The 25,806-nt window shown below is 40.6% G+C and overlaps 1 protein-coding gene across 1 annotated transcript; it reads right to left on the bottom strand.

Moving 5' to 3' along the window:
- Window positions 1-4,866: 4,866 nt before the first annotated feature.
- On the bottom strand, window positions 4,867-18,771 carry LOC108439128 (phenolphthiocerol/phthiocerol polyketide synthase subunit C-like). The gene is made up of 6 exons (XM_017717349.2): window positions 18,714-18,771; window positions 18,406-18,559; window positions 17,768-17,928; window positions 13,367-13,573; window positions 11,238-11,419; window positions 4,867-11,147 (listed from the first exon to the last, which is right to left on the bottom strand). Exons 1-6 carry the CDS (start codon window positions 18,769-18,771, stop codon window positions 5,565-5,567), a joined length of 6,345 nt encoding a protein of 2,114 aa, XP_017572838.1. The 3' UTR covers window positions 4,867-5,564.
- Window positions 18,772-25,806: the final 7,035 nt, after the last annotated feature.

Raw genomic sequence — 25,806 nt, forward strand, 5'->3', positions numbered from 1 at the left:
ATGCCCTGGAGACCAAGGCTGGTCAACTTACTGTCACTGCTGGTTCTGGAACCTTTCACAAAGCTTTTAGCTGTGAGGCTTCCCTCCGAACTTTCACTGCACAGTGCTCCCACATTTTGGTAAGTAGAAACATCCTTGATGCTTTCAAGATCCTCCAAAGCTATACAAGGGAAAACATCTGCTACTTTAGCATTCCTCCTCAGAGTGATGTCAGCTGTTGTTGGGTTCACTATTTTTACTGGGAGCCATCCATCCCCCCAAAGAGGTGAAATTACACGGCATACCAGTGTGTTGCGAGGCACACAAAGAGGCGTGCTGGGCTCAACAACAACAACAGTGCTACCAATAGAAAGTTTAGAATCTGGTGGCAAGCGACCCCATACAAGATGTTAACTCAATGGCTTAAGGGTGACTGCGCTCTTCAGCTTCACTGTCCCAATTTTATCTGGAATAGTCTCTCCCCTCCATCTCCCAAGATTGGACAACAGACGTAAAAACTGACTGTTGGTAAACTGGCATGAATTATCAGGTTTATGACTCTCCAGTAACCATCATTATTCCTGAATTGTCTGATCAATGGTTTCAAGACGTTAGTGCCCAAGATCAGCTGGTCAACCTGGCCATCCACAATAAGAACAGGGACCATGAAGCTGAAACTGTATAACTCAAACTTCAAGTTACAGATGCCCTCTGGTTTAGTTTGCTTCCCACCACAACCTACCAAGACAACATCTGAAGGAGACAAAAAGTCTTCATCAACTATGCCTGCATCTCTTAGCTTAGCTGCAGAACAATATCTGCACACAGAGTGGTTGCCATTGATCCACTATCCAACATTCCCTGGATTTCAAATTGATCTTGCACTAACACAGAGGTGTAGAACAAATCTGCACTTTGTGCCATTCTCAATGAGTTTTGGAAAATCACTGTCTTGTCTTTTGATGCTGATTCACAATAATAATAGTAAACAGATTCAATGTCATCAGTGGAGGTGTCATTGATGGGCCCCGTATTTGCCTCCTTCAACACAAGGCTCTCTAGTTTTCCTGAATTCTCTCAACTCACTTTGAATCTGCAGTCTGACAAACACCTGAAACACAGTTATAACTGACATGTCCAGGAGAAAAGCATTTTAAACAAAGTTTGTGCATCCTGCAGTGAACATTGATAGTGTGTTCTGAACTGCTAAAGACTTTACAAAGTCTGGGTCGTTTAGCTAGGCTTTTAGTAGGGGTAAGGCGGGCAGACTGGGAATTACTCACAAGAGCTTTCTCCAGCATATTTAGGACTCTGTCAAGGGTGGTTTTCTCTAAAATGCAGGGTGCTTGTTCTGGCTCACAACTGTTGCTATTGTGTGATGAGTTTGTCTGACAATTGTTATCCACACTCTCCTGGGACTCCTCTGAGATTCCCATTGCATTTTGTTTAAGGTGACACTTCTTTGCCTTATGTTCCCTCAGGAACTCATCTAAGCGCTCTTAAACTTCACAAGCTGTCCAAGAATGGACTGCTTTGCTCTTAAACACCAGGGAAAGATCTTTATCTGGGCAGTTTTGAACAAACATTGCTCAGCCACTTCTGCTGCTTGATTCAACCTTATCCAATAATCCAATGGATTCTCACTAGCATGTGGCTTTATTGCATAAAAATCAGCTAAAGGTAACCCTGAACTGGCAGACTCATTAAAATACTGCCTCAAAATTGCAAAAACTGCATTTGCATCAGTAGTTCCTGAATTATTTTGCATCCAGACCTTTGTTATATCTCTTGCATGACCCATGAGCCTATTAAGTATCTCACACACTAACCCTGAATCAGAGCAGTCTTTCTTGCCAAGGTAAACTCTCATCAGCTCTCCCCATTCAAATATGGTACACCTATCTGAGTTATCACCCTGAAAATATGGAGGTGCACTTACATCTGACTTGAGCACTAAATTTAGCTTGGATGCATCAATGACTATAGCACTCAACTGACTGAGGCTAGAAGCAGGCGAGGTTGGTTCATTATGAGCCCCGAAGACTGAGTCAGCTTCCGCACTGCGTGACAAACTTGCTTGAATAGATGCACCAATATCTGAGCCTATATGCTGAATCAAGGCATTAATATGTCTACTAGTCATACTGTGGTCAGAGTATCTCTCATGTGTATTGTCTGGGCTAAAGGTGAATGCAGGAATTGCCCTCTGAGACTGATCAAGTAGTCTACCCCCTGCCCGTGCTTGTGAGTTCAGGGCTAGCAAACATGACACTTTTCTCAATATGAGGAGTTGAAAGTAAAAAACCCTGCCCCTCCCAATGCTCAACTGACTGGCTTTACAACTTGTCCCATCATCTGTCCTCCATGCTTATCAGAATGCAAACAGCTTAGCAAGTCTATTTCACTATGCAAAAAAATAAATATTTAACATTACAGCGAAGACAACTGTTAATGTAACCAAAATGTTCTTTGCTCAACAAGGTTCAAACCAGAACCTTAGGAGAAGCTTCCCACATCAGGATTCTTCATTGGAGCAGCTCGAGCCTCCCTGCAGCGTAGTCATCACTTAGCAGCATGCACGGTGGTCTGCAGTCTGCTGACCAGTCATCAGCCACGGTAATGGCACCACTTTGTAAAGGTTTTACTTCTGCGTTGTGTAAGGTTTAATGATGAATTGTTGAAGTGATGACATCAGCACACCAGCTTAACATGAGGGAGCATTTATTTTCTCCACCTGCACAGAGTTTACAAAAGGCTTCATTAGTTTTGCTCTCTCTCTCATGCTCTCAGATGCGCCTTCTCTGACAGTGGCGTTTTCCAAAGAGGACGAAAGATGGGGCTACAGCTTTCTTTATACTCCACTCAAGTAAAGGCTGCTAAAACTCCGCCCATATTGAACTTGCTCTAGAGAATCAAACTTCTCTTTTATATATTTCTCAAGCTAAATTATTTGCAGTAAGCCAAAAGAAACAATAAAATAATTAGAATTAAGAATTTTACAGATAGAATTTTGCATTTCATAGTCCCCCCTTTCTCTCCTCAGTGAATTGCTCCAACAATTAAAAGCCCTTGCTGATTTCAAAATAAATAATAAAAGTGAATAATCTAGTGTAACAACATAGTGGTTGGTGTAGTGTAGTGGTTAACATCTTTACCTTTCACACTGTAAACTGGGGTTCAATCCCCCACCAGGGCAAGCACCCTACACTATACCAATAAGAGTCCTTGGGCAAGACTCCAAACACCACCTTGGCCTACCTGTGTTAAAAAAATGATCAAATTGTAAAGTCACTCTGGATTAGGGTGTCTGCCAAATGCCGTAAATGTAAACATCACACTGCCACACAGACAAAATTGCCCCCCTGCCATAAAAATCAGATTTAATGTTATTTCACCATCATCAATGTTATGTATCAAAATTCAGGAGACACGTGTAGATTCACTTTCATTTTGAATAGCAAATGCAGCTTTGAAGTGTTTCACATCAAACCACTCTGAATAGCTTTGTTTACATCCCAACAGCTAAATTAGAAATTCCTCAGGACTACTCTTCTGCCCCTTTGGCACACTAATAATTTTTGATAAGCAGAATACTCTTAAACACTAAGAGAAAAATATATCGTTAAGAAATTACTGCTTTGGTTCACGTATTTGCTGTCCAGGTCTCAGTGCATCAGCATGCAGTACAGTTTGTGTCTGAGGCAGCAGATGGCACCAGAGCTTTACAGGCCTTTGTCTTACTTCATTTTGCCTATTGGAACCTCTCAGACACTGAAAACGCCATTCATCCCATGCAAACACACATCATACCGGCTTATCATACCTGACCAGACACAGATTTACCAAATTAGAGCTAGAGTGCATGAAATCAGCAGCCTGTGTGCAGCTGCATTGTATGTGTGTTTTGAGAGTTTAGAAGACTTTCACCAGAACTGTTCATTCCAATAATCACTACAGTCAAATCAAGTCAAAGTTCATTTATATAGCACTTTTTATAACAGTCATTGTCACAAAGCAGCTTTACAGAAAAATCTGGAGAGGAACCAAGACTCAAAAGGGAAACCCAGATACCATATAGACTGCAAAGCAATAACACCAGGGCAATATGAACAGATAATTATGTTTTACAATTAGTGTAAAATATTAAAATGCAGGAACAGGGAAAAGCAGGTGAAGCAATGACTATGATTAAATAGTTTGGGTCTGTTCATGCAGCAGTATCATCTGAAGGGTCAGTGGCATGCAGGTGAGGTATGTACAGCGTTGTACAGCAGGAAGCTCCATGGAGGTCAAGTTGTTCAGCTCAGCAAATATAAGCAGTTGCTAAGGGCCCTTAAACCCTAAATGCATGTAATATATCGCTGCTGTTGGAACAAAACCTCGTTACTCCATTTTTGTGATTTTTTTCACATAATTTAGATGGGCCTGTTGTTCTTTACATTGTACATCAATTTCATGATAAGCATACCAAAAGAAATGGTCCAGAATGATATTGAAAAATGTCTGGTTCCATTGACTTACATTAAAGGTAAAGTATGTTTTTTCTTTCTCCTGTAAAGTTACTGTTTTGAAGAGACAAAGTTTTGAGCTGACAGAAACAATATTTTCATTTTGTTTAATGTATTTCTTATTTGTTTATTGCATTTTCTGTATACTTATTTCTTGTTGTATTATCTGCAACTCGGCATTCATTAAACTTTATTCCTGACCAAATTTATGTTTAATTGGAGTGATGTTGTTTAGGACAACCAAATGTTCAGGAAGGCTAGGACTTTCATCAACTAATTCAACATGAAAGTTGAGAAAGGCACTCCAGAATGTAAAATGCATTCATCAATATATTGCTTAATTAATATTAATCAATAACAAGGAATAATGACTAAAGTGGAAAGCAAGTAAAATCTTTATTTTTTACATTTTACTTTTATTTACACATGAAGCAACATCATAGTTCATTTTAATCTGCAGTTCCTAAACAGGATGGCAAACCAAAAAGTAAACATTAAGAAGTCTACAAAGACACATAGCATGTAATATAATTTACTGGAGGTCATCTATATTTCATGACTGCCCAAACATATCTAATTTATTATGTCGAGAGTATCCAGAGTAAGCTCTTTGAATATTATGCATGACCTTAACCTCCCTCCAGCATGGCTCAACTGTTGGGCCCTTCCCGAAAATATGAAAATAATCAGCAGTCTGAGTTCCACACAGCCCCTGATGCTGGGCTCTTACAACTTTTACCTTCTTAACTTTGTTCATTGGCTACATTCTTTCACAATCCTCAAAAGAAGGATCAACAGTTACATTTTACTGGACATTCACCTTTCTGACAAAGAAAAGCTCCTAATTTTACACAATAAAATAACAATTTTTGCATCTAGTCTGTGTTGATGTTTACATGAAAAGGATCATAACGCTTACCATTACCAAAGTTAAATATGCATTCCATGAACATCTACTTGAACATTTTCATACAAAGATCTCATCATGATATATATGAGAGAGATGTTGATTGTTGATTTCAAAGTTCTACATCAAATTCAGTTTCTTTTTACCAATGTAAACTGTGATTAATTCACTTAAAGTACAGTTAAAAGTTCATCTGAGTCTTTATTTGAGTTAGGCCCTGAACTATCAATCAGATCAGGTTCTGCGTCGTTGGCCTCTGTCAGAAGTGTGACCAGTGTGGCCAAAGTGGTGCTTGGATCAAGGAATTTGACAATGGGAATATTAAAACCTCTTTCTTGGGCAAATAGGTTTTGTAGAGTCATGGCTAACATGGAGTCCACACCAAGAGCAGCAAGGGTTGTGTCTTCATTCAGCCTTTCCTCTTTAACACCAAGTGTGCTGCAGAGCACAGACCTGACATATTCACATGGTGAAGAGGTGGATTTCACACTGTCCATTATCAGTTCTGATTGTTTGTCATTTCTGATTGCCTCCTGAACCAAGGAACCCAAACGCATCCTAAGGGAGGCATTCTGTGAGAGGACATGGCTATTCAGGTGTTTGAAGTTAAATTTACAAACAACCTGTTGGGGTCTGTTCAGTAGGAGGGATTTCTGCAAGCACTGGTTAATTTCATTCACCTCCATGATCATCATTCCCTTTGACTCAAGAAACTTTTGGAAAGTATCTTTATTTAACAGAAGACCAAGGTTCAGAGCTCCCCAGTTGATGGACTGTCCTGCGAGTCCAGTGTTTCTTCTGTAATGACAAAAGGTGTCCAGGAATGAGTTGGCCGCAGCATAATTTGATTGAGCTGCATTGCCTATGAAGGAGGTGATTGATGAGTAGCACACAAAGTAATCTAGTTTGCATTGCTTTGTGGCATGGTGTAGATTGAGAGCTCCACTGACTTTTGGCTTTAAGACTTTCTCATACTCAGCTTTGTTGAGGCTTTCAATTAAGCCATCACGAAGTACCACCGCACTGTGGAACACACCCTTAATTGGACAAGATGGCAAACTTTGTCTAATGGCAGCAATCGCTTTCTCCACTTGTGCCAGGTCTGAGACATCACATCGCAAACTGAGTATGACCATCTCATATTGATTCCTCAAGGTACTTATTTCCTGTTGCATTGTCTGGCTAGGACTACTTCTTGAAAGAATGACAATGTAGCCCCCCCCTCTCTGAGCAATGAACTTCACAGTTTCAAAGCCAAGCCCAGAAAGTCCACCTGTCACTATATATACAGAATTCTTCTGAAAGCTGTGCTTTGGTTCTTGAAGAAAGGGAATCTCAGATTGGTTTTTGGGATCCTCATCTCTCAGTGTAATTGTACGTATTGTCTTAGAACAGATGTATGTTTCAGAGTTCTCCATAGGCAGAATGTCTGTGCCTCCAGATGCTGCTCTTTGGACAGTAACTGCCGGGAGATCCAGTGACTTGCTGTCCAAATGCATGGACTTGATCCATTTGTAGATTTGCGGCCTCCGTAACTTGAGTAACCCCTTCTCAAGGATTCTGGAAATTTGAATGGGATGCACACAAGCACTGGCATTTTCTTCTCTGAGAATCGTTTCACAAAGAGAAAGTGAATGTTGGTCCTCACAAACAGCAACAATGTGTTTAACAGAGTGAAGTCTGCATGCCTCTGAAAATAGAGTTTTGTCAAATGGAGGCAAAAGGACAAAGACATCAAAAGTATTTGCATTTTGGACAGGGCTACTTAATTCCGTTGCTACAAATACATTCCATCCTGATTTGGCTGCAGTCAGGGTTAATACCTTGACGAAGCATGCATCAGGTGCTGAGGAGAAGATACCTAACCTTCTTTGCTGTTTTGCCTTGGGTAGTGAACCCTGCAGAATTGCCCATGAAAGTGCTAAAAAGGATACACAAGGAGTATTCCTTAAAAATGGAACTTTCTTTGCTTTGTAGCACACATCCTCTGGGATTTCAATCTTGGAGGATGCAGCTATGGGGAAACAGGACACGATGTGATCTCCAATTTTAAGATGACTTACGGCCTTTCCCACAGCCGTCACTGTGCCACTGAAGTCAAGGGCTAGAAGCTTGTGGTCTTGTGTAGTGTGGCTGTTCCAGTAAATTGTCTGGCCAAACTTTAGAGCAGAAACACTGACTGGATATAAGTCTGATGAATGGACACAAACTTTGCTCAACTGAACCTCCACGTGATTCTCCTGGATTTGACTTGGACTTGAATCATCACTTGGAATGGCTGATAAGCTAGTAATTTTGTAAGGATCAGCTGTCTTTAAGATTAAGTGTTCAACCATTGGCATATTAATGCCATTCATGGAACTGTGTGGGCTGGACAAGGGTGTGTGCACAATGGTAGGCTGCAGAATCTGTCCATCTTTCACCACTAGCTCTGGGTATTTACTACAAGGGTACAATTGAAGGACTTGAGCCAATGCCTCAACATCTTCTCTAGAAACAGAGTTGATGTCTACAAGTTGGAAGAGGAGTTCTGAAGCCTCTGCTGCACATGCTCTTGTCATACCGGACAACACAAATCCTGGGTTAATTTGATCCACTGTGGTATCTGCAGCTCGAAAGGTTACTGTTCTGATTGAGTTTGGGAAACTCATGGACTTCAGGTCTGTAATGATTTGCCGGTACACCTCGCAGCAGTTAGTCATTGCCTCCAGAGTTCTATCAGTATTGCAAGCAGTAAGATTAGTATCACTCCAGATAAACAAGACTTCCTCAAAGGTTTTATTCACAGCCAAAATGTTCAGTTTCAGCAACAATGCTTGAAATCCCTCACACAGCAATTGTTCTGCATACTTAAAGGAAATGTATTTAGAGGTCGGGGCCAAGTGCTTCTTGAGGGCCTCTGCAAGTCCTAACTGATCAGCAAACACTAATGCCTTTGGTAAATGAGTTGGCGTCTGTTCTTCTGAAATTACGCTAAAGTCAGTATGGTAGAAATACTCCTCAACTAAGTTAGATTGGCTTTTGAGGAACTTAAGCTTCACCTCCTTGATCTCAACCAATACTTTGCCATCTTTGTCTGTGAAACAGCCACACACATTCAAGTAGTCAGTTCCCACCTCAGTAGCTCTCAAGTACATGGCCATCTTTTCTTGCAAGGGCTCAAAAACAGTGAGGCTACCTATTGCAGCAGGAAAGCCAGGTTTTGATATAGCAGTGTTATCTAAAGTCATGGGAAGCAGTTGCATGAAGTAGTCAAGAACTACAGGGTGAATGTAGTAATCATGCAACTGAGGGAGCAGCTCCTCGGGAACAGACACTGTTGAGATGGCTTCTCTGAGTTGTTCCCCATAGTGTACGAATCCTTTATTTCTGAAGACAGATTCATGTTGAAACCCACCAAGACGCAGATTATTATAGTACTCATCGTAACTCGTTACCGAAGTGCATCTTTTGTAAACACTGTCAAGTGAGATTCTTGTCTCTTTACCTCCTCCTATCTTATGTCTAATGCTTCCTGAAGCAAATGTTGCTGCACTAGAATCAATGTTAAACTTGGTTTCATTTTCAGCTGGTGTAAGTGTTACTTTCATCTCTGGTGAGTTCTGGTTATATACAAATGGCCTGTGAAAACTGACACTGAGCTGCAGCGTGTTGACTGGCACCCTTGGTTTTGTACCTGCCATGCAAGCTGCAAGGCCAAGTTCGGCATAAAAAGAACCAGGGATGATGGGTATACCATTATTCTTATGCTCATTCAGGTAGGAAAGTGAGCTGGAGGTGAGATCACAGTTGAACTCAGTGCCATCTCTGAATGTCTGTGTAATCACAGGATGACTACCTGTTGATCCTTTTGGCATAGATCCAGGAGTCAGTGGTTTTTTCACACAGTCAAACTGATACCTTGGCAAAGCAATTGGCTTGGTCTCACAGCCTCTGTAGAGCTGGGCCCAATCTACTTGAAAGCCAGCCTCAAACAGTTTAGACACAAGTGTGAGCATTGTCTCATGATCTTTTTCTGGCTGAACTGAAGTAAACACTGTTGTTTCCTTTCCCATGATTTCTATGATATTCCGCTGCAAAGCTCTTCTTGGGCCTATCTCAACAAAAACCACATTCTTCTTGTCTTTTGCTGCAGACCTCACAGCCTTTTCAAAAGTAACAGGCTCCCGGATATTCCGAGCCCAGTATGTACCAGTACAAAAATCAGTGTGGCTGGCAATGTTCCCTGTCACAGTGGAGTACACCTCTGTTACCATTTCATTTTCTTTTAAGGAGCCGATGGTGCTCTTTACCTCAGAGAGTATTGGATCCATCATATGGCTATGGTAGGCAGCAGGGACCTCCAAGACATGTAGGAAGAGATGTTTACTGTCTTCCATAGTGCTTAATCTTTTGTGCACTTCATCGATTGAATCTGCATCACCTGATAGTGTGCAAGACTGAGGGCTGTTATAGGCGGCCAAGCAAATTCTTCCTGAGTAAGGTGGCAAGAGCTTCAAGACTCCTGAAACAGCCATGTTGCTGACAACCAGCATCTTGCCTCCAGTTACTCTGCATTGCAAAGTACTACGGTGATAGAGGACCTTCACTGCATCCTCAAGGGATAGCAGTCCTGAGCAATGTGCAGCAGCGACCTCTCCGACTGAATGGCCAAGCACAGCATCTGGCCTGATGCCCCACTTTTTTAGCAGCTCAAAGAGGGCAACTTGTATGGCAAAAAGAAGTGGTTGAATGACTTCAGGATTTGAAAACTGATTACTGAGATCTTCTGAGTCATTTTCAATCATGTCTATCATGCTAATGCTTTTGTAGCTTTGGAAAAGACGTTCAACATCTCTCACTTTCTCTCTAAAAACAGGCTCCTCTTTTAAGAGCTGCCTGCACATGCCACGATAGGTAAGGCCATTTCCACAAAAAACAAAAATCAGCCTTGGGTCTAGCTGTGATGGTTCAATCTTTCTGTTTTTAGCAGAATGTAGCTGTTCTTTCAAAACTGACAGGGATGACACTCGAAAAGCCGTCCTGTATTCATTTTTTAAATGACTTCTCCTGCATGCTGAAGTGTATGCTAGACTTTGTAAGTCGACGTCAGTGTCTGTGTCAAGTTTTTCAACAGTGTCTGCAATCATCATCACAAGTGAATTTTCCGAGGCTGCGGACAGGACAAAATACTGGTCAGACTTCGTAGCCTCAACTTTTGGAACCAGAGCTTCTTTGTACTGTTTGACAATGGCATGTGCATTTGTTCCTCCAAAACCAAAGTTGTTAATACCTGCAACCCTTTCAACATTGCATGTCATTTTCCATCTCTTTGCTTTTGTGGGGATGTTAATATTCAGAGCCTTGGCATCTATACTGGCATTGTTTTCTGAGTAGAACAATGAAGAGACAATGGTCTCATGCTTCATCATCAGGAGTACCTTAATTAGTCCCGCTACTCCAGCTGCAGATTCAGTGTGTCCAATGTTACCCTTCACCGAGCCAACACAAAGTGTGCCAGATTCTGTAGGTCGTGCTTTAGCTATGACATTAGAGATGCTGTTGGCTTCAACAGGGTCTCCCACTGGCGTTCCTGTCCCATGCGCCTCCATATACTGAACACTGGTCAGGTCACTTTTTGTGCAGTAAATGCTGCTCAGAAGCTCTTCTTGTTGTACCATAGATGGCTTGGTGATTGGGCTTGCAGTGCGACCATCTTGGTTCACAGCAGTTTTGCTTATAATGCCCCAAATATGGTCAGAATCTGCAATAGCCTAGAGTACAGAAAACATAAGTGAAACATAATAACTACAAACTGACATGCAAATTAATCATCAGAAACTAATTAATGAACCTAATTTTACCTTTTTCAGGGATTTCAATAGAACAATTCCACAGCCCTCCCCTCTCCCATAGCCATCTGCTGCTTTGGAAAAGGGTTTACTGGTGCCATCAGGGGAGATCATCTTGGCTCTGCTCAGAGCCACAAAAAGCTGTGGTGCAAAAATGCAACTTACGCCACCGCACAAGGCCATCTCACAATCCCCTGAAATACAAAAAACTGACATAGTAAGTTGTCATTCTTCATTCAATAAATATAGGTAATTTCTAAGTGTACAGTGTATTTTTATAAGGCACTGTTAAAGTTAACTTCTTTAAATACTAAATACAATTATTTAAATATTATTTTTACAATGCAAAATTTTGTTGTTGCCATATGGACAACAAAACTGCCGTCTGCAAAGCATACAATGGAAGAAAATAAAAATACTGCCAAAGAAGACATTTGAAATTTCCATTTTGGAAATTTCCAAATAGCCCTTTTACACTGCAAGTTTAGCTTTTAAACAATATAATCTTTTTTTATCTTTCCGTATTCTCAAATTATATTTTTTATATCTATATCGCTGTTGTCGGAAAAAAAACCTCTCATCTCCAAAATGAGAACCTCACAGAAGAGGGAAGTTTCTTTTTCTTTTTTACTTTTTCCAAGTAGTTTTTGGGTCATGTCTGTTGGTTCATTCATCATAAAATTTACACACAATGTAAAGGACATATATACAGTATCTCACAAAAGTGAGTACACCCCTCACATTTCTGCAAATATTTTATTATATCTTTTCATGGGGCAACACTGTAGAAATGAAACTTGGATAGAACTTAAAGAAGTCAGTGTACAACTTGTACAGCAGTTTAGATTTACTGTCCTCTAAAAATAATTCAATACACAGCCATCTAGATAGCTGTCAACCCAAGTGAGTACACCTCACAGTGAACATGTACAAATTGTGCACAAAGTGTCAATATTTTGTGTGACCACCATTATTATTTTGCACTGCCTTAAGCCTCTTGGGCATGGACTTCACCAGAACTGCACAGGTTGCTACTGGAATCCTCTTCCACTCCTCCATGATGACATCAAGGAGCTGGTGGATGTTAGACCTTGCACTCCTCCTCCTTCCGATTGAGGATGCCCCACAATTGGGTTTAGGTCTGGAGACATACTTGTCCAGTCCATTAGCTTTACCTTTAGCAAGGCAGTTGTCATCTTGGCGGTGTGTTTGGGGTCGTAATTATGTTGAAAAACTGCCATGCCGCGCAGTTTCTGAAGGGAGGGGATCATGCTCTGCTTCAGAATTTCACAGTACATGTTGGAATTCATGTTTCCCTCAATGAACCACAGCTCCCCACTGCCGGCAGCACTCATGCAAATCCAGCCCATGATGCTACCACCATGCTTGCTTGGTTGTCTTGGTACTCCTCACCAGGCCACTGCCGCACATGCTGGACACCATCTGAGCCAAACAACTTTATCTTGGTTTCGTCAGACCATGGGACATGGTTCCTGTAATCCACGTCCTTGGATGGCTTGTCTTCAGCAAAGTATTTGCGTCAGCTTGAGAAGAGGCTCCCTTCTGGGACGACAGCCTAGCAGACTGAGTTGATGCATTGTGTGGTGTATAGTCTGAGCACTGACAGGCTAACCTCCCACTTCTTCAACCTCTGCAGCAATACTGGCAGCACTTATGCATCAATTTTTTAAGCCAACCTCTGGATATGATGCTGAACAGGTGGACTCAACTTCTCTGGTTGACCCTGGTGAGGCCTGTTCTGAGTGGAACCTGTCCTGGAAAACTGCAGTATGACCTTTGCCACCATGCTATAGCTCAGTTTCAGGGTGTTAGCAACATTCTTATAGTCTAGGCCAACAAAATTCTATTTCTCATCCTCAGAGAGGTCTTTGCCATAAGGTGTCATGTTGAATATCCAGTGGCCAGTATGAGTGAATTGTACCCAAAACACCAAATTTAACAGCCCTGCTCCCCATTCACACTTTGTAACCTTAACGAGTCACACCAAGGAGGGACAAAGAAACAATTGGGCACAATTTGGACATGTTCACTATGGCAAGTACTCACTTGTGTTAGATTTTTGTGAGATACTATAGATATATACTATAGATATATATATATGATATAGATCATTTTCTTACCCTGTTTAATGGTTTGACATCCAAAGTGAAGTGCAACCAGAGAAGAAGAGCAGGCACTGTCAATGGACAGAGACGGTCCAGTGAGGTTGAAAGTGTAAGAGATTCGGTTTGCTGCTATACTCATAGCTGAACCTGTACCCGTCCAGTGATCAAAGGTATTTGGGTTGTCTTTCATTTTGTGTATCTCATAGTCTCTGTTCATCAACCCTGAAGCAAATCATTATGAATAGCCATTAGTAATCACATCTTAGATGGAAAGCAGTTTACAACTGGAAAAGTACAGTAACTTACTTTGTCAGTTTAGAATAATTTGGTAGTCAAAATTGCTCCACATTATATAGAGAGTCTTCCATCGACCCACCACCAATGGGAGGGGCAGTAGTAGGGGTTCGGCGCTTTGTGGATCGGGCAGTGGCCGAAGGCGTGGGCCTTGGCGTTCTGATCCTTGGTTGCTGAAACTAGCTTTTGGAACTTGGAATGTTACCTCACTGGCGGGGAAGGAGCCTGAGTTAGTGCGTGAGGTTGAGAGATACTGGCTAGATATAGTCAGGCTCACCTCAACACACAGCTTGTGCTCTGGATCCAATCTCCTTGAGAGGGGCTGGACTTTATTCTTTTCTGGAGTTGCCCATGGTGAGAGGCGGCGGGCAAGTGTGGGCTGTCTTATAGCCCATCTACTTGGTGCCTGTATGTTGGGGTTTCTCCGGTGGACGAGAGGGTAGCTTCCCTACGCCTTCGGGTTGGGGAACGGGTCCTGACTGTTGTCTGTGCTTATGCACTGAACATCAGTTCAGAGTACCCAGCCTTCTTAGAGTCCTTGGGAAGTGTGCTTGAAAGTGCTCCTCCTGGAGACTCTATTGTCCTACTGGGGGACTTCAAAGCTCATGGGAGCAATGACAGTGAGACCTGGAGGAGTGTGATTGGGAGGAATGGCCTCTCTGATCTGAACCTGAGTGGTGTTCAGTTTTTGGACTTCTGTGCAAACCACAGTTTGTCCATCACAAACACCATGTTCGAACACAAGGATGTCCATACGTGCACATGGCACCAGGACACCCTAGGCCGCAGTTCAATGATTGACTTTGTAGTCGTGTCATCGGACTTGCAGCCATGTGTTTTGGACACTCGGGTAAAGAGAGGAGTTGAGGTGTCAACTGATCACCACCTGGTGGTGAGTTGGATCAGGTGGTGGGGGAAGATGCCGGTCAGACCTGGCAAGCCCAAACGTATAGTGAGGGTTTGCTGGGAACGTCTGGCAGAAGAACCTGTCAGATTGATCTTTAACTCACACCTCTGTCAGAACTTTGACCAGATATCGGAGGAGGTGAGGGACATTGACTCAGAATGGGCCGTGTTCTGCTCCTCCATTGTTGGAAGTGGAAGGAATACTTTGAGTACCTTCTCAATCCCACCGACACATTCTCCAGTGAGGAGGCAGAGTCTGGGGACATGGGAATAGGCTCGTCCATAACTGAGGCCAAAGTCGCTAAGGTAGTTAAAAAGCTCCTTGGTGGCAAGGCTCCAGGGGTGGATGAGATCCGTCTGGAGTTCCTCAAAGCTCTGGATGTTGTGGGGCTGTCTTGGCTGACACGCCTTTTCAACATTGCATGGACATCGGGGGCAGTGCCACTGGATTGGCAGACTGGGTGGTTGTGCCTCTTTTAAAAAAGGGGGACCGGAGGGTGTGTTCCAACTACAGGGGAATCACACTCCTCAGCCTCCCTGGTGAGGTCTACACAGGGGTACTGGAGAAGAGAGTCCGGCTTATAGTCGAACCTCGGATTCAGGAGGTTCAAGGGAGTTTGCCCAACCAGTCCACATGTGCTTTGTGGATTTGGAGAAGGCATTTGACTGTGTTCCCCGGGGTATTCTGTGTGAGGTGCTTCGGGAGTACAGGGTCCATGGCTCTTTGCTACGAGCCATTCAGGCCCTGTACAAACAAAGCAGGAGTTTGGTTCGCATGGCCGGCAGTAGGTCAGACTTTTTCCCAGTGAGAGTTGGACTCCGTCAGGGCTGCCCTTTGTCACCGATTCTATTCATAATTTTTATGGATAGACTTTCTAGGCGCAGTCAGGGGATGGAGGGTGTCTGGTTTGGTGACCTCAAGGTTACATCGCTGCTGTTTGCAGATTATGTGGTCCTATTGGGGACATCAGGTTGTGAACTTCAGCTTTCGCTGAATCGGTTTGCAGCCGAGTGTGAAGCGGCCAGGAGGAGTTTAAGTATCTCAGGGTCTTGTTCACGAGTGATGGTAAAAGGGAGCGGGAGATTGACATGCGGATTGGTGCTGGGTCAGCAGTGATGCAGGCTCTTTACTGGTCTGTTGTGGTAAAGAAAGAGCTGAGCCATAACGCAAGGCTCTCGATTTACCAGTCGATCTACGTTCCCACCCTCACCTATGGTCATGAGCTCTGGGTAATGACTGAAAGAATGAGATGGCGAATAGAAGTGGCCAAAATGACTTTCCTCCGTAGTGTGTCTGGACTCTCCCTTAGAGATAGTGTGAGAAGTTCAGTCATCCGGGAGGGATGTAGTAGAACCGCTGCTTCTCCACGTTGAGAGGAGCCAGCTGAGGTGGTTCGGGCATCTGGTTAGGATGCCTCCTGGACGCCTCCCTTGGGAGGTGTCACAGGCAAGTCCAACCGGAGGAGACGCCGGGGAAGACCCAGGACATGCTGGCGTGACTATATCGCCCAGCTAGCCTGGGAGCGCCTCGGAATCCCCCCAGGGGAGCTAGTGGAAGTGGCTGGGGAAAGAGAGGTCTGGGCCTCATTGCTTAGGATGCTGCCCCCGCGATGGATGGATGGATGGATGGATGGATGGATGGATCGATGGATGGATGGATTATATAGAGAGTCCTCTACAGGTGTTTGAATTATTAAAAAACAATGTAGTGATTCTAAAGTTTAGGTTTAAGATTACAACCAGCATAAGTAATAGGGTAAGGATAAAGTGTAAGAGGAGGTTTTTTAATTAAAGTTAAGGTTAGGCTAGAGCAGCTGGAAGGAAAATTATTTTATCTTTTCAGCCTTTAAAAAATGATAATTAACCAAAAGCAATCTAGTCTTTTTAATCTAGTCAATTTTTCTACATTCTTTTTCATTTTCTTCATTAGGTCTATCTACTCCTTAGTTATTTGCTACAGTGAGATAACCAAGCTGGCCAGCTAGTGATAAAATCAAAGCTAGTTAGCTTATGATAATATCTTCTGTAATTCTGTCCTAGTTTGCAGCATTTCACCAATGCTAGAGTGGTTAATGGTCGGGAGTTTTAGGCTGGTCACTTTGAGCAAGCAAATAAATTAATGCATATAAGTACAAGAACACGAAGACAAACTATAGACTAAAATGTTAAACTCAAGTAACTGTAGCCCCCACCTCAAGTGAAACTGCCCTGGTTTGTTGATTGTAGCTGAGTCTCATCCAGTGGATTGAGAGTAGATGAAGCTTAGGTCAGCCTCTTATTCTCATTTCTTGCTCCACCTTAAATGATGTAGCAGTTACATTCAGATGCCTGCACGGATGCTAGCATGTAACTGCTGCACTGTTTAAGGTATGGAAATTAGAACACAAAGCAAACATCAGCCTCATGAGATTAGCATATCATATTCAGCACAATGGTGTGAATCTGGGACTAGCTGACACAACAGGCAGCAATAAAGAGTTCATTATTTTTCTTTTGGGTGGATTCTACAACATTGTTCAGAGGCATTGAAAGTAATGATATAGTGTTATCTGTATTGTGTCAGAACACCTCTAAACACCAAAACCATACAGACGCATTCATACCACCTTGCAAATTCTGAACAGGCAAACCTGTACCCGCTAGGCTAAATGCCTAGCTGACCAACTTCAATTGGCAAACTGAGGTTATAGCATGTAAACTGGATTGTGAGGTCTATAGATTAAATTTGTGCCTTCTTGTGTTGATATATGTTTTTAGCCCAAGGTGACCAGTCTAAAACTATACTGACCTACCAGGAATTCTCTCAACCCTTTCAAGGACTCACTATAGCATTGGGACAGAGGAAAAAGGAAAGAGTGCATACACTCTTACAGTACTGTGCCAAGTCTACTTCATTCACTGAATTCCCAATCCCAACAGCCATTCTGTTATCCATGTCTTATTTTAATAGTACATTTTAATATTAATATAATGTTTTTAGTATTTAGTATATCCAGCCTTTGCCTTTATTACACTTCCATTCTTTTCAGGAGAATTGTTTTTACTTTTTTCAGGAAATCTGTAGGGATATTTTTCCACACTTTTCCACCTTTGTTGTTTTTACTGGGAATGCAATTGATAAAGAGTAGTGTAGTACACAGTACTGTAGTTGAATTTAAATTAAGAGCAAGTTAAGCATTTACAATGAGCCACCCAAATAATAAATAGTGATATTACCTAGAAACACTCCTGTTTTTGTTCCACTGGCCTTTTCTACTGGAATCCCTGCATTTTCAAAAGCCCTGTAGGTGCAGTGGAGCAAAAGTTTGTGCTGCGGGTCCATTTGGCTTGATTCTGCCTCTGATACACCAAACAACCTGTGGTCAAACTCATTGATCCTGCGTTGAAAAAAAAATAGATTGGCAATGTAAATATATATTTAGCTGAAGATTTATTAGAAATATAAGATAATTTTACATAAATTATGAGAATTTGGATACTGAGGCAATTCAGATTTCATCATAAATAAATACACTGTAAATGTAAATACGGCTAGTAAAATAAACCTTAAAAAAATTACTTCATGTAGTAATAAGCAGTTGAACTAGTTTTATTTAACTCAATAAAATTATTTTGACTGAAAAAAACAATCAATCAAGTATTTATTTAGGTTGAATAAAACTAGTTAATTTACTTTCTTCCACATGAAATAATTTTTTAAGGTTGATCTGATGAGCCATTTTTATAGTGTATATACAGACAGTCTCTTTTTTGCATTAAATAGTGATTCAATGAAAAAATCAATAACTTGATAGCAATGATAATGATAACATGACCTCATTTAAGGTCACGGCCTAGAGTGTACAGTGCTTTACCCATCTATGAAAGCTGCTCTGGCAGTATATGTCTTTCCAAGTTTGTTTTGATCCGAATCATACCAGTATGACCGGTCAAACCTCTCATTCGGAATTTCTACTGCACAGTTTTTCCCTTCAAGAAGAACCTTCCAGAAGTTGTCAACACCTTCACCTGAAAGTTTAGTATTTAAATGTATGAATTTCTAATTTAATTTATTATGAGTCAAAATCTAATCATGCACCCAACTCAGTAGCACAATAAATGAAACACAGATATTCCATAAAATGGAATTTGGTTAAATTACCAAAATAGTCTGGTCTCTTACCTCCTGGAAAATTGCAGCCAATCCCTATAACCGCAATTTCCTCAGTCGTGTCTTCCATGCTGATATGTAGGTAGTGCTCATCAAACTAATGCTGAAATTTTGGCATCCTTATTTTCTTAGCATGACAGGAACATAAGGTCTGACAGAAGTAGAGCCCACTATATATCCTCTTTTCCTCTGACCTGACAGAGAGTTTAAGTGACCAGCAGTGCTTCCAGTGAATAATTAAGTTATAATGAATGAATCACCACTTCCTTAAAGTCATTTTCGCATGGTATTTTATTACACTGTAAACCGTGGAACGAGGAAGTTGATTTGAAGTGCTTTTGAGTATTGAATGGATGTAAAATATTTAAACTAAAAACTAAATAAAACGTTTTGCAGTGTTTCATTCAAAGTGTTTAAGTGCAATAAAGACAGTTTTTAGGCTGAACTGACTAGCCGACTAGCCATATTTCTTCAAAGTGTTCATAGTCTGCATAACACCAGAGATTGTTGAGAAGCTATACTTTGATATGATGTGCTTTACGTGATGTGGAAATAAAAGGGCATGGTTCAATGTAACATATCATTCTGAAGAAGTAGAATTTATTGTATATCATTTTATATTGTGTAAGGAGTATTCCAAAAGAAAATCATTATATTACATATTATTACTAAACATGTCAACAGTTACTACAACAGTGAACACTACACACTTAAACAAGATGGTTTCTCAAGTGTTCTTTAGTAAAGATAAGGGTTGTATGTAGAACCGGGAACACCCAACAAACCCTTTGCATGAAACGTTTTTCAGACTGATGGAGAATGTGTTTTATATGGATCTAGATAACACCAAAAAGGGTTCTTCTCTTGTTACAGGCTTAACATCATTAATATAGAATGATCTACAGCACATTTTTCATCAATCTGAATAACACTTGCATGAAGCAAAAACCTGTTTAGCCATGCAAAGGGTTCTTTGGGTGTTCATGGTTCTACAACCCCAATTCCAATGAAGTTGGGACGTTGTGTACAACATAAATAAAATCAGAATATGATGATTTGCAAATTCTTCTCAACCTATATTCAATTCAATACACTACAAAGACAAGATATTTAATGTTCAAACGGATAAACTTTATTGCTTTTTGCAAATATTCACTAATTTTGAATTTGATGCCTACAATACGTTCCAAAGAAGTTGGGACAGGGGCAACAAAAGACTGGGAAAGTTGAGGAATGCTCAAAAAACACCTGTTTGGAACATTCCACAGGGGAACAGGTGAGTGTCATGATTGGGTATAAAGGGAGTATCCCTGAAAGGCTCAGTCGTTCACCATGCAAGGATGGGGCGAGGTTCACCACTTTGTGAACAACAGTTTAAGAACAATGTTTCTCAATGTGCAATTGCAAGGAATTTAGGGATTTCATCATCTACAGTCCTATCATCAAAAGATTCAGAGAATCTGGAGAAATCTCTGCAAGTAAGCAGCAAGGCAGAAAACCAACATTGAATGTCCGTGACCTTCAATCCCTCAGGCGGCACTTCATTAAAAACCAACATCATTCTGTAATGTCCTGTGGTCTGACGAGTCCACATTTCAAATTGTTTTTGGAAATCATGGACATCATGTCCTCCGGGCCAAAGAGGAAAAGGACTGTCTGGATTGTTATCAGCGCAAAGTTCAAAAGCCAGCGTCTCTGATGGTACGGAGGTGTGTTAGTGCCCATGGCATGGGTAACTTGCACATCTGTGAAGGCAGCATTAATGCTGAAAGGTACATACAGGTTTTGGAGCAGCATATGCTGCCATCCAAGCAAGCAACGTCTTTTTCAGGGACGTCCCTGCTTATTTCAGCAAGACAATGCCAAGCCACATTCTGCACGTGTTACAACAGCGTGGCTTCATAGTAAAAGAGTGCGGGTACTAGACTGGCCTGCCTGCAGTCCAGACCTGTCTCCCATTGAAAATGTGTGGCAAATTATGAAGCGCAAAATACAACAACGGAGACCCCGGACTGTTGATCAACTGAAGTTGTACATCAAGCAAGAATGGGAAAGAGTTCCACCTTCAAAGCTTCAACAATTAGTGTCCTCAGTTCCCAAACACTTATTGAGTGTTGTTAAAAGGAAAGGTGATGTAACACAGTGGTAAACATGCCCCTGTCCCAACTTCTTTGGAACATGTTGCAGGCATCAAATTCAAAATGAGTGAATATTTGCAAAAAACAATAAAGTTTATCCATTTAAACATTAAATATCTTGTCTTTGTAGTGTGTTCAATTGAATGTAGGTTGAAAAGGATTTGCAAATCATCGTATTCTGTTTTTATTTATGTTGTACACAACGTCCCAACTTCATTGGAATTGGGAGTGTATATAGGACCATTTTCAATACTAAAGAACCCTTAAAGAACTATCATTTTTAAAAAATACAACCACACTAATGGAGCTTATGGTGCCAAAAGCAATAAAAACTCTTCTGTGGGGTCACTCGATGTCTGAGGCCAGGGCAACTGATTAACCCAAATTAAATGTGACTGTGGTTAATAATCAAGTCACATTATCTGTTAGATTACCGAGGAAGTTTTAATATTTACAATTACAGTCATCAGCACCTTTTACCAGCTGGCTGGAAAAAGCAGATGGAAAAGAGGAAAGTTGTACATAGTTTTCTGTTTCTGGATAATATTAATAATAATAATCATAATAATAATAATCTTTTACTGAAGAGCTAAATTCAATAAAGCTTAAATATTACATAGGCCATTAATCAGGAACAGGCCTATTCCTGGATCTTGCAGCAAGACAAATGAACTCAAATATATATTTGTATAATTAAAATTAGATCTGCATTTGGAATACCGTGCTATTAGAATAACTTTATTTATAACTTATATAGACATAACAAGCATAAGAAGTGACCGACTGAAGTAATGTTTAGATTTCTGTTACTTTATTTATCTGGTGACAGGTAGTTATGTGGTACATCTTGAGCAAAAGGAATACAGCAGAACATGTTTGTGACAAACATGTTTGTGATCTAGATTTGTTTGAACATGTTCATAGTTGTCATAAAATTAGATATGTTCTTAAAACAGATGTGCATGGCACACACTCACTCACCAATCTGCCTCTCCAGGCTGGCTGTTATGTTGTGCCAAGTGGCAGTAACATAAGCAGGGAGCTTTAGCAATACTTGCAGGGTGGGCGCCCCCTCACCCTGCTGCTGCTGAGACCATCTCAAACTACCACAGGTAAGCTCTCTGACCAACTCCCTGTACTATGCCTTACCTTAGGCAACTCAAAGGTTAGGAAGAGCCATTTTGTCCTTGCAGCAAAAATCAAACCACCTTGGAAGCCACAGTTTTTGGCTGTAAATATGTCTCTGTATGTGTTAATGTTAAGGTTTTTATGAGGCTGAAGTTGCTTCTCATTCTCTAGCTTCTTGTTTCCATTTTTCTGTTCCATCTTAAATGGAGCCTGAGGCTTCAGAATGTAACTGCTTCACCATTTAAGGTGGAACAGGAAAAGGCAAACAAGCTCGCAAACAAAAAGCTGCCTTCAGACTTGTGGCTTTTTATTGTTTGACAGTTTCTTGTTACAGATTAAACACATCAGGAAACAAGCTGGAGTGATTTATAAATGCAAATAAGTCTGTTTGTCTCCAAGTTACTGATGTTGGAAATCACCTTTTTGTTAGTTACTAACTAGGCGAGATTGTCTTCCTTGTTGCTATGGTGGCCAGCAGTCTGTGCACCAACACATTAGCAGTTATACATTAACTCTCATGTTAAAGACCATTTATCATCAAAACTGTATTGAAAGATCAGCAGAGCTTTATTTTACTGCAAAGGAGGATTATTTTATTTTTACCTAAAAATCAAATTCTGTTGTTGAGCCGCAACAGAGCAGTAAAAGAGCTGCACGGCACCACATGTTGTTGACCCTTTGGGTGTTGGAGAAGCGGCGCACACATCAGCAACAACGACAATCAGCATCCGTCTTACACAGGAGTGTGACGCCAATTTGCATGGCTACACCCCCTGAGCTCCTCATTGCAGCACAGCCTTTGGTGAACACCACATCATTTTAAGCTAGAATATTGTCTCACAACTATATTTTGTGCATCAGGCAGCGTATTTGTAACCATGTCATCTAATATCTTTCTGTGATGTAGCTTTGAGAGGTTTGGTTCCAATGTCTTATCATTGCTGCTGTGAATATGTCCTACTCTGTGTGTAAGGGAGAATAGGGCATTGCACAACAGAGAACTCTAAATTACTTTATTTACATTCAAACCATTTAATCATGCAGAACTTTGTAGTTTAATGATAAGCTGTGTGCCACAATTCATCTGAAAAGCTAATCAGACTGAATTTGACTTTAAAAGACCTTACAGACCCCAACATCTTGACCAGACTCAAATTGACTTTTGGAGACCTTGACTCTCAATTTTGTAAAACCATACAATAAACCACATTTTCACATTTTACAGTGCACTTAAACTTTCTGATTAAAGTTTTGCCACTCAGTCGATGTCAGAAATAGATGAGTGTTTTTAGGAAGGACTAAACTGGTTGCATGCTCTTGATTCTGGTAGATTTACCTACAACAGCAATTCTGAAAAAGAATACAAAGGTCAAATGCAGTAATGTTACTGTTATCCGGAAAACTTTCTTTGCCAGTTTACCAACAGGTTACACAATGTCCTGACCTATGAATTATTACACCACACAGCTCTTCCAGAAAACAATAAATGTCACAGGATACCCATTTCCAGCGCTCCAATCTTTTACACCTGTTCTGACTTGCGTCGATAACTTGTGAATCTATATCTAAATTCTTTTCCTGTTCACACATGTCCTTTTTATTAATTAATTCATTCACTCAATATTTAGGCAGACGTGTACTGATAACGATGGCGATGTAGCTGAGCCAAAGTAAATGTCAGATGTACTGTATGGATTTTCCTCTGTGCTGCTTTCCTTTTATTTTTTTAGAAATACAATGGCATTTTGTTCTGACTGTTTCTGATGGCAAGCTTATTAAATAAACATATCTTAACTAGCTAGCACTGAGCTATGACCTGTCACAACAAACACAATCGGAGATAAAATCAGTGTTGAATAAGCTATCCGAGAAGGTTTTGTTTTTGTTCAAAACACAATTTTTCCACCTGCTGCCTTACTTTGGGAACCAAAGCAGCTCATATGTAAAAGCAGCATATTTAGATGGACATACATGGGCACATTTTCACATTTGTGCTCAGATTTATTTAGTCCCCATAACGTCCCCAGTCAGCTCTGGAGGTCACAATTCATAACATTTAGATTAAGATTTCATATTTCTATGTATATAAATGTTAGTTGAAGGCTTAAATCATTACATAGACTAGATGTTAAATATTATTTATGTTATTTTTCTAGCTAATTTTTAGATATCATGTTAGTGACACAGGCCTAAATGATTTAGGAAATATTTAGCAAATAGAAGGTCATCACTCAAAGACACCATGAGCTTGTTTACACCTTGCATTAATATGCTCATGAACAGATTGTGTGTGAATAAACTTTGGCCAGATTTTATTTTTTTTTTATTTATTTTCACTAAAACTGTACCCAGTATGACCAGATGACATCTGATTTTAATTTCCTCCATAATATACTTCATATTTGGGTGGCATCTATTACTTATGTATTCTAGCTTCATGTTATATAGCGTTTTTATCCATCTTCATTGTTATTATGAAACTCATTTCACAACGTAAATTGTGCAATAATCATCAATTAAAATATGAAATAAATCAAAATATTGACACACTTAAATCATTTGATGTTCAATAGCAAACAATAATATTAATAGTACATAATAGAATCAATTCTAACTGTACAGGGCTGCATTTATCGTGTCCACGCTTAGATTATGGTGACAACACTAAGAAACATTCTGCATGTTGCAATAGCATGGCTGCATAATCAGAAAATGTGTGTTACATTATCAAGTACAATGACAGCAAAGGCCTCGTATGGTTCCTCTCCGAAAACCTGTGTGTCTGAAGAATGGCAAAAAAATCTGCTGTCAAACGTCAATTAGATCAGCTGGTGTGTTCAGACCCCAAACAATTAATTAGTGCTATTAAGAGGAAAGGTAATGTAACATATGCTCCTGTGCCAATTTTTTTGGAATGTGTTGCAGGGATTAAATTGGGAATGAGCACATATGTACATGAAAGCAATACATTTCATGCAGTAAATCTGCAGTGAAAAAATGCAGTGGATCTAGTGGCAATGGTGTAGGAATGTCCACCAGGGGGCCCAATATTTTATTACTCACTTCTATAACCTAACAAAAGCTCCATTAGTTTGCATTGTACTCTCTGTAGTTAATAATAATAAGCTTATTTAAGTTTATTAAATCTATCCCTACTCCTGACCCTGACCCTAACCCTAACCTCAAGGCTAAACATACATCTACTCCTAACCTTAACTCTAACCACAATGTCGTTGATAATCCACTGAACATTTCCAGAAAGTTTGTTGATGATATAATATCTGTAGAGCCTCTGTAGGGGACCATCCAAATAAAGTGTGACCATAATAATATATCTTAAATACAAAGATACAAACCATACTGTTATCATGGCCCATAAACAGTGATTAATACCGCACTGTGTCTGCACTGTACCACTGCATCCCTACACTGTTAACAGCAATGATTGTAGAAGCTTTACTTTATATCTTTTTTATAATTGCAATTTTATAACTGCTGCTGTAAAAGGAACTGCGCATATGTTTGTTAAGTTGTGTGAAGCTGAAACTGTCAGAAGGCCTGTGCAAGCTGGACCTGCTTCATTAGGCAGATCCACTACTTGTCCATTTACAAGTCAAAATGAATGGCCTCTTCTTCTTCTTCTTTCAGCTGCTCTTTAGGGGTCGCCACAGCAGATCATCTGCCTCCATCTTGCCCTATCCACTGCCTCCTCTACTTTCACACCAACCATCTCCATGTCCACCTTCACTACATCGATAAACCTTCTCTGAGGTCTACCTTCACTGTCCCTTTGATCTGCTCATTTCTTATCTTGTCCATCCTTGTCACTCCCAACGAAA

Source organism: Pygocentrus nattereri, chromosome 1 (assembly GCF_015220715.1).
Source record: "Pygocentrus nattereri isolate fPygNat1 chromosome 1, fPygNat1.pri, whole genome shotgun sequence".
Lineage (NCBI taxonomy): Eukaryota > Metazoa > Chordata > Actinopteri > Characiformes > Serrasalmidae > Pygocentrus > Pygocentrus nattereri.